At 32.2% G+C, this 10,529-nt stretch overlaps 1 protein-coding gene across 1 annotated transcript; it reads right to left on the reverse strand.

Annotated features, from left to right (window-relative positions):
- Positions 1 to 2,838: 2,838 nt before the first annotated feature.
- Positions 2,839 to 5,108, reverse strand: LOC108753841 (bromodomain-containing protein DDB_G0280777-like). Its single transcript, XM_018495774.1, has 3 exons — positions 5,025 to 5,108; positions 4,222 to 4,324; positions 2,839 to 3,980 (listed from the first exon to the last, which is right to left on the reverse strand). Exons 1-3 carry the CDS (start codon positions 5,034 to 5,036, stop codon positions 3,154 to 3,156), a joined length of 942 nt encoding a protein of 313 aa, XP_018351276.1. The 5' UTR covers positions 5,037 to 5,108; the 3' UTR covers positions 2,839 to 3,153.
- Between the last annotated feature and the right edge of the window lie 5,421 nt (positions 5,109 to 10,529).

The following is a 10,529-nucleotide window of genomic DNA, read 5'->3' on the forward strand; positions in this document are numbered from 1 at the left end:
TAAAGAAATACATTTTTTTGCAAAGGCGGCTCAAGTTTCGGTTTATCAAGTTTTTTCATCCAACTATGACGCATTTATCTCTTACACGATGTATTTTATTGTGAAAAGTCTTGAGTACAATGATGGAAAACTACGAAATAGCTGCAGTGGAATGCAGTGCAATACGATGTTTCCCAGGCAATCGCCATTCAAAGGTTACGGTGTAAAGACCACGAAGATCTGCAATTAATTGCCGACATTGAATTTAATCATTGTCCTGTCAAGTTACGTAAAGGCGCTACACTCAATTGCTTCTAGCATTAAAGTGCTGATAATAATATGGATTTAAAAGAAAAATTAGATCTAAAGAAAAACAAAATAAGTGAGTAAAAAGTTTTAATTTATTGCAATTTTGGTATTGCAATGGGTATAGATAGTATGTTACATACGCAAAAATGTAATTAGGGGAATTGTTCTTTGAATTATGTCGCATTATTCCGAATGTAACTAAAACCTATATTATTCTACATTTTCGTCTCTAGAAATTACAGATTTCTATTTTCGCAATAGATTCAATAACAGATCTTTGATGCTCTGTATCATTAAACTCGTAAAGTCTTATTGTTAGTTCCATAGATTCCTATTTCAGATTACACAATTATGGAAGCGTATTTCTCCTTTGTCCATTTATTTGACTACAAAATCGTTCTTACTCACAGATGGAAATGTCGTGTTACGTCAGTTTATAGTAGAAAGTTACACCGTGTCGCATCACGATAGACAGATCGTCGATCTCCCGTGAAATTATAGATTACCCAGGTATTGTATTGACATGCGAAAACAATTCTTATGGCATTATTCGGTACTAGTAAAAATATGTTCCAACATATCTATTCGATGAGTTATTTCTCTCATTGGGACATTTTTTATGGGTAATGAATGAAAGGTATGTAAGTGATACGTACAAGATGATTCACGAAGAAAACGCAAAATTATAGAAACTGATTTATCAGATAATAGTATTTGCAATGAAAAAAATGTACAATGTAAAAAAAACCAATTGCAAATAATCATAAGATAAGATTATTGCTAATCTTATTAAATAGATATTTTATGTATTCAAATGTAATAAAATAATTTAATTATATTTTACTTTAATGTGTGTGAGAGAGAGAGAGAGAGAGAGAGAGAGAGAAGTGTAATTTACAACATATTTTTACTATATACATTTTTATCATTATTTCTCCTACATTGCAAATAATCTTTGCATTGAAAGAAAAGATTGGTTGTTGCAACAATTTAGATAGTAAAATACAGCATAGCATTTTTATATGGTTGCTGCAGCCATATAAAAATGCTATGTCATATTTTATTATCTAAATTGTTGCAGCAACCAATCTTTTTTTTTCAGTGTGGCTTCTTTATCATGTATATAAACGCATTAATTATATTATTACGCAATTAATTATATAATTACTAATGCAGATTTGTCATTTGAATCACCATGTAAAATTACGACTGCAATTTCCTTCGATTTCCTCAAATAGGGTGGGTGAACTCAAAGGGCGTGACCTTGGCGAATTTATTCCTATTATTACTTATTACTATTTAAATAAGAAGGCGCCGGTAAAGAGTAAATAAAAAGCAAAATGAAAGCATGACTACATTCGCAACAACTCGACGGGTGCATTAACACACGAAGCGTGAAGGCCACGAAAATGTGATTGTCAATCTTCCTTGTCCGGAGAAATGCTATTTAGCCATACTTTTTCGATTTCTATGTGAAGACAGGCGTATGATCAGGCGATACGCTTTTTCGAATTCGCAACATTGTATGTAAATGTTCTCACCTTGTATCGTCACGCATCAATAAATGAAATCCGCCTGATCGGATTTATAATTCCTCGTATTAAATTGTTTTTTGCGATTAATAAGAATCCAATCCCTTTCTAATTAGAATCATGAAATCTATTAATAAAATTTATATGTAACGAACTGTCGCACATACTTCTTTCTCTCGTCAAATCAGAATATTCACGCCAGGCAATATAATTTCCGATATTTATGTGATTCAATAAAGAATTTTTCAGTTTATTTCCTTTTGCAATTTATATCTTAAACGCGCTCTTATAGTAATGTTACGTTGTAAATTTCTGCGTAAAACAAAATATTGCTTTCTAACATCGGGAGATTAGATATCTTTATTCAATAGAAAGCTAAAAATCATCTGACTTTCTCTATTTGCTCTAATAGCGTAGGATTTACTATAACTATCCTCATGTATAATTAACCAAATCATAAGTCGCGCAAAACTTCCTGAAATGAGTAAACGATAAATAGACTTTTATCGGATTTTCGTTCGCGCGTTTAATTCATCTTTTTACGAGCGGAAATTCCGTCAAGTTCTGCGAACGAAATAAAAGCGAAGATTGCGTTACAACCAGGTGAATGACTTCCATGATAGACCAGAAGCGGAAACGTTTATTTCGTATAAAAAATTACATTCATCATGCTACCGTGTATATAATCAAACATTCTCTATCTTACATGCATCCGCAAAAAACTGAATAGGTACATCTTATTAATAATAAAATTATAAAATTATAATTATAATATTGAGTGAAATAAAAAACAAACAGAAAATTAATCGAAGGGAAATTTGATAGATCAGTTTTACTTTTTATTTCTGTCTTGATAAATTTTCCGTCATCATCATTAATTATGTTTCAAATTTTGTAAAATTTAATTAATTATTTTTTGCTTATGTGATTTTCATTCATTTTCACACATTTTTTTAAACACATTGTTGTATGTTAATTATAAATTAAATAGTTTTTTTTTATAATTAGTATATTTAATTCTAATTGTCGGATGAACATTTATTTATTTTTGGTCTCTAAAGAAAAATTCCGCAGTGATTGGGTTGTTGGCAAATGTCATATACACGGTAGACATACATCGTTACATCTCAAGAAGCGGTATAATAATTTAAAACATAAGAGACTCGTTTTAACAAAGCCTCGATAATATCAAAATCTAAAACCTATTTCGGCGTATGAGAATGAGATTCAACTCGATAGAGTTTTAGAACCAGCTGACTTCTCTTCAAAGAACACCAAGAAATAGAATATTAAATTATATAAATCGTATTACATATTATAGATCAATTTTCGGTCAATGGCGCTGTTCCTCATCGACCGGCTTGTTCTGCGAATATTCCGCGTCAATGTTATCATTGCTTGGATAGTAAACCTTACTACGGTAATAATAGGGTCCTTTGGCATCATTGGGCAACGGCTTGGGGACGAAAACGCTTTTCGGTGTGTATTGAATACGATTCGCTGTAAGGTCATATGGTATCTGTGCCTGATATTTTAGCAATTGCTTGATCTCTGTAGGCATATTCCTATCCAAATATAGAGTAGGCATTGGAGATTCTGGTACGGCTGCTAATGGAAACGCTACGATCTGTTGCTGCTGCTGCTGCTGTTGCTGCTGCTGCTGTTGCTGTTGCTGTTGCTGTTCATAATCCTCCTTATAGGCGACTCTATCCTGACGCTCTACTCTTCTATCGCTGTAATCATACCTGGGCTGCGCTCTTTGAGGATCAATCGACTGGTATCTCTCCGCCGGTTGTAAATACGCACCACGAGGATATTCGGAAGCGGCAGGAGCCGGTTGCTCACGTTGCTTTGGTGCCGCCGCAAAATAGTTGCCGCCGTAAATGAAAGATGTAGGATCAACATAAGGAGCTTGCGGCTGATAGACCGAATCGATCAGCTGTTTAATATGACTCGGCACTGCTGAATACGGCTTGTAACTGTAATACTGTGGACCTTGAGCCTGCTGTTGGGCTTGCTGAGGTTGAGGCCGGGCCGGTTGTTGGGCTTGTCGAAGACGAAGGGGCGAGCCGCCCTCAGCACGTTGAGATCGCTGAGCGTTCGCTTGCTGCGACCGCAACTGGCCCTGCAGTGCGAGGTACTCCGAATGGAACCTCGAATCTGCAACACCGAAAGAAACGGTCCGTCATTCTGGCATTGATTAAGGCTGGTCGTCGATTATTGATGCTTATGCAACGTTGACCTCAGTCGAGGATCGTAAAGGAATTGTTCTAAAGATCTGGGATGTGAAAATCTATTCTTGCGTGCATACAATAGCAGTAGCGGTAACAGTTAATTGCGATACATCGGATCCAAGGTTTCCGAAGTACATCTTCAACAGCAAGTAATCAAAGAAACTCACCGTCACTATCCGCATACTTGATTTGCTCTTGTGGCGCGCGAACAGATCTCCCTATATTTTCCGTTTTTACCCACGCGATTGACATCATCGCAATAAGAAAAATCTGCAAATTTGTAATAAATAATAGCACGATATATGAACCAGTTATGATATATTAGGCAATATCATAACTGGCTTTAAATTAAAAGTAATAAAACTGAACAAATGTTTCAAAGATAAATTCATAATGTCAAATTATATATTAAATTTAAGTTTTTAATTAATTCTTATCGGCCGCTCTTACTCAATAGTTAATTTAACTGAAACAATGGAGTTAAATAATTTAACTGAAAAAATGCATTAAGTTTGACTTAAATTTAGTTCATTATTTACTAAGTGCATATAGTAATATGGACGTTGTTTATTTTAAAACTAAGCAATTTATCCACAGAAATGAATTGATTCACATTTTGATATATATGAAAGTTGAAAATGATAAATTTTTTTTTAATTCAAACAATTAGACATCATTGCTTTTTTGATATCTAACAATGTGCAACGTAAGAAAATGTTCCGCGAATAATTATGCGATAAAATTATATTAAAAGATAATATATATTTAATTAAATAAGACTGATATTAAAATAATTAACAATCACACACTTGAAATTAAAGAAACCGATTAAAAAACATTCACCCTTAATATTCACATATCAGCAGAAAAACCTGCGAAATAAAATTTGATAATATTGGAATACTTCTCATCACTATATTAATCGACACAATGGAAGCGGCCAATCAATCAAAATATCCTGAACACTCACTGATAGTTTCATGGCTGCGTGCGGAAAGAGATGTGCACGGATTGTCGCGCCGAGGTTACTCGCAGAAATCAGCCGGCGAAGTCGGCGTAGCTCTTCTATATAGCCGTAGTCGCCCCGACGTAATTGGTGACGCGGGTACGCGGCTGGTAGCTATCTACTTTTAAAAGTAATTCTGTCTCAGGTAACGAAAGAACTCCGACAAAAGGCTTACCTCCTCCCCGAGGATATATTATCATTCATTGTAAAATTGCTTCTCATTGCTGTAACGCTATATAAAATTATTTATACCAGATGTGAATTCCCACAGAAATTCAGAATATTTGCGAATCCGAAAGAGGAAAGTTGACAATATATTTTCCTTACAGTTGAACAATGCACAATTTTTATCTGCGGAATTAATTGTTACAGTAAAACTGTTGCATCTCAAAATGTACTTGTCAATTTTATAGAAAAAAGACTATCTATAACATATTAGATAAACATAAAATAGCATAAAATATAAGATATATTTTGGCAATATCATTTGCATATGAAGAAAAGTGAAAAGTAGTAATTAAAATAAAGAAGATACGAAATAAATAAAAGAGCATAAAACATGATTTTTAGTAGAGAGTTAATATGTTTTAAATAGTAAATAGAAATTTAAGAAAATAAAAATGCGCAACGTTTAAGTGGTTTTCTCATAAAGGAGCCTTGCGAAGTATCAAATTCTAATTTTAATAAAACTTCGTACACATATAGGTTATGTAAATTGATAAATTTAAAAATGATCAGTTGCGCGACCAATAAACGGTTTCTTTTTTAAGAATTAAAATTACATCTTATATGTAAAACAGTTTTCAGCTTTTTTGTTATATCTCAAAAACTATCATCATATCAAAAAATATTTTTAAAAAGTTTTTATAAATTTTAGAAATATAGCAAGGAAAGCTATATTTAAAATATTTTATACATGTATATAAGGGGTGAATTTATTTTTGTTTAATGACCACAACTGATATTTTTTTAAATTCGTCTATTTACATAATGAGCGAGATTCCCTTATTAAATTAAAAAGATTAAAGTTAGATTAAAGTAAAAGGAGGTTGTGAACACATTCAACCTTATGTTCTCCGAAGCAATTTTTTTAGATTTTAAGAATGGTGAAATCATTAGGCTTTATGCGATTTCGAGGGTTTTAACGAGGCTACAATGACGTAATAAGAAACGTCGGTATGTGTTTTTTAAACTAAAATCCTCGTTTCAGAGTACTAAAGCGGAGCTGTAAGGTTCGCGTATGCACTTAAATTATCTGAAATGAGGGTAACGACAAGGTAGAAACCAAAAGAAAGCGCGCAGCAAATGTCCAGCTATAAACGGAACACAATAAATATGGGATTGCATAAAGTGGAAAAAAGTTAGAATGAGTCTTTTGCTTCGTGCATTTGTATTTTCTTATATTTAATGTTGTGAAATGGTAATTAATATAATTCCATGAGACAAAAAAAGAATATAATTATATGGAAAGGATTTATAATAAAAGTAATTTTTAGCTAGTCAAGAAATCTCATCATAGTTAAAAACAATTTTTTTTATTCCGTACATTGTTTCCTTAGTTTTCAAAAAAAAAAATCAATATAAACTTGTTTATTATTTCTTATTAATTTTATTATTTTCAAAAAACAATAAAGAAAATGAATTATTGTTGTTTATTATTTTTATTAATTTTTTAAATCAATTGTTAAACATTAACTTGCCTAATATAAAGTTTCATACATTTGAAAATTAGCTAAAACTTATAATATAGAATAAAAGAATTTCTGATAAATAAATCAAGCTTGAAGCAACGCGGATCTCCCTGCTTAAACGATTGAAGTATGCTGAAAAAAAAAACTATTCCTAGTAGTGTGTTGTAAGCAACTATCGCTGTCTCTCAACTTCATATAATTAAATTTACGACGCGTAAACCGTCTGTAGTGCGCTAAATAATATGCTGCCAATCTACGTCAGATCGGCAATCTGTAGCCAAGCTAGACAAATTAAGAGGGTGAAAAGCAATGGAAGGAAAAAAAGGATCTACTTAGCTTAGATCTATAAATTCCACGGATAATGAACCGCACCGGTTTTATATTGACGCGCGAAAAAAACCTTTTGCACGGCGAAATAATTACTCGGCCGCATGACGCTCGCGTCTGATAATTTAATGTGATGAGAGTGCAACATAACTGTTCGTGAACAACGATCATTATTTTCCAACTGAACACATTGACATATTAATCTCGTAAATTAAAACTCTATAAATGCCTACAGTGTATTCCGCTGTTTTTCGTACGTAAATATGTTAAACCAGTTAAACGATAAATTTTTATATTTACGTTATATTGGTACTCGAGTTTGTGAGAAATGAATGTTAAATTATACATTAATTCTCTAGTAAGTAGTTCAACGTTGAAATATAATAAGATATATGGCTTCCTTCATATTCTAGAAAAAGAACTTTTTTATTTGACAAAAAAATTTCCAATTGCCAAACAATTCTTTCAAGAAACTGGTTAGCGTAGAAGTAATTTATTAACGGATATGATGCATAAGATCATCTTGGAAAATGTTAAGCAGAGACTAGACATGAAAACGCCTGTTTTGAACAAAACCATAAAAATCTTGTAAAGACGTTTTTCAACGAATCTTGTTAATTCCTTTTCCTGGTGATAAATTAATGTTATTTTCTGAAGTTACATACGAAACGTAGCAACACGTGGCACCTGGAACGGTCGTCAACCTAAGTCTATACGTGCGGATGTAGACGATGAAAAACTTGCGGCCGCGATAAGATTCGAAAGGAGCGATTAGCGGGAGACGAGAAAAAGAAGGATTTGACAGGAGGAAGCGGGCGGAGAAAGTCAATTATTCCTGGCCGATCAACTGGGAAGATCTTGTGTTTGTGGCTCTTGATATTGCGGCGCGGCCGGGAACTTACTTCACGGACATGAATGCAGAAATGCACTTCCTTCCGTTCGGCGTTCGAATGATGATCCGCGATTTGCGATATTTCGACCGACACGATGTACTTACACTATGTACAGAGCTCGATAAATATCACGTGCATGAATTAATTCGCTACAATTCACTTCCACAAAATGTCCCTATGGTTGTAGAAAGTTACAATGTCAAACATTTCAGTTTAACAAAAGAGGTCATACATGACTTTTATAGAAATTTAATATTACCATGGATCAATCAATCACTTTATTTTGAGTACTAAAAGTATTGTTAATACTACAAATAATTAAGTGATTAATTGGCTAGTATTAAATTTCTATAAGGGATGGTAAAGATAAAAGGATAAAGATAAAAATTGGCAAGAGCATCTTATTCCCACTCAACAATAATGTAATAAGAAATATTATTATTATTACCAAGATTCAATCTTGATTTGACATTACTTATTTGTGTTATTCGCATTATGGTTTAGTAACTAGATCTATGATCTCAGTAATAATAATAATATTTTCTTATATAAATACAACTTTCGGTTAAATAAACTGCACAATCATTACTGCTGGATTTGAAACATAATCATAAACTGAAGCTGAAATAATAATAATATCACAAATTAATATCAATTTAATAATAATGCTAATAAATTATTAATATTAAAAATATTGCGAAAGCTTATTGCGAAAAATATAAATGTAATATAACACACATATATTGCACGTAATAGTTACATTAATTTTTGAATTGGAAATTAGAACATTGATGTAATATTACTGTCAATTAGTATTTAATGGGGAGTAATAATTCCGCATCCGCATGTACAGGAAAATCAAGCGTTTGAAATCGTCGATGAATAAAAAAGTGAAACAGGATATTCAATCTCCTGTTGAAGGAGTTTTATAATCTGTACGTTTGCGCTTGCTGTACATTTGCGATTACGAGATACAGATATAATCGTAAATGAGAAAAATAACTGATAGTTTCGAGAGCAATAAGATCAGCACTTTCGCCATACTTATTAAGTATTGAGAAAATCGGAAACATGAATAAGACAGAGAGACAGAGAGACAGAGAGAGAGAGAGAGAGAGAGAGAGAGAGAGAGAGAGAGAAAACGAGAGGAAAAACAAAGTATACTCTGCGGCTAATATATGCGTGCTGAGGTAATTAAAATCACTCGGCTTGATTTTCCTGAAGTTATCGCGTGGCTGTTTATGCTAAGTAATTTGACGATGTGATAATGGATAAAAAAACTCATTACAGCAATCGTAACATTGTGAGTGAAATTAAAGATCACTACGGCAGATGGAAGACAATTTTACATTTTTAACGAAGATTTTGATATCTTGACAGGAAAGAAAAATAATTTTGAAGATTGACATGCGACGCCAACCCTGAAGAATGTTCTAAGCTTCGACACAATCATCGTTATGCCTTCGATAATCCATTGGAAGTCGGTAACAGTATCTGAAAAGTCGGTATATAATCTACTGTAGTATGAAAGGCTTCACAATTGAATCCTTAGCATAACGAGTTTTCAAAAACGCATTTAGTCTTTGATCTCGGTTCAGTGAATTTATAAAATTTATATTACAAATTTTTATATATGACTATTTGAATCAGCAATGTTGTTTTTTATATTTTATGAATTTGTATGTGTATTAGTATTTCTTTTTAGTTTGACACATTTATTTTAATTATTTATTAGATAGATAATAGATAAACCATATCTTACATTTTTTGCCTATTAATACAACCAAACAATTATAAAAATAATGACAATCTTAATAATATTAACGTTCTTAAAAAAAATATTAGATATTTTAATAAAAAAATATCTACGATATATGCATCGAAATGATATCAACGTGTTGATTTTTTACACTGACTTACATTAATTTTATTGTATATATATATATATATATATATATATATATATATATATATACATATATATAAAAGTTTGTTACATTCGCTTAATCTATTATATATATACTTACTTATTTAAATTTAAAAACAGAAAATAATAGAGTAAAACAATGTCGTAAAAAATTATGCTGTTTTAGTTTTCCGAGGGAAATCCTCGTTATTAATTAAGAATAGAATTTATTTAAAATAAATATATAATTGAACGTGAAACAAGTTAATAATACAATTAGGAGAGTCATATACGAAAAAATATAATTTTTTAAATCACAGTTATAACGTTCGTCTTCTTTGGAGAAGAAAATAAAGAAGAATAAAATAATGTAGAAGAAAAAAATATTTCGCATGTCAATTAACGTCAGGGATTTTGGAAACTCCGTAAACTACTCAACTTTTCGTGAATTAAGCAAGATATTAGATTAAATTATCATGCGGATAGTTCAACGACTAGAAACTTGCACAGAAATTGTTCGCAGGGCGTGGTGGAAGACGGGTGTGATTGGGACGCGCAGGTTCCTATCAAGGCCTCTTCGCCGGGTTGCCCTGAGTCAACCCGCCATATAAAACGCCCCTCTCATTGGCTTCTGGGAGCACTGTTGCGCTTC

Source organism: Trachymyrmex septentrionalis, unplaced genomic scaffold (assembly GCF_001594115.1).
Source record: "Trachymyrmex septentrionalis isolate Tsep2-gDNA-1 unplaced genomic scaffold, Tsep1.0 scaffold72, whole genome shotgun sequence".
Classification (NCBI taxonomy): Eukaryota; Metazoa; Arthropoda; class Insecta; order Hymenoptera; family Formicidae; genus Trachymyrmex; species Trachymyrmex septentrionalis.

Bases quoted from the DNA above. Each gene is read 5' to 3' on its own strand.
- LOC108753841 (XM_018495774.1), bottom strand. The intron at 3,981-4,221 runs GTGAGTTTCTTT...TCGGTGTTGCAG, and splicing joins CAAGTATGCGGATAGTGACG to ATTCGAGGTTCCATTCGGAG.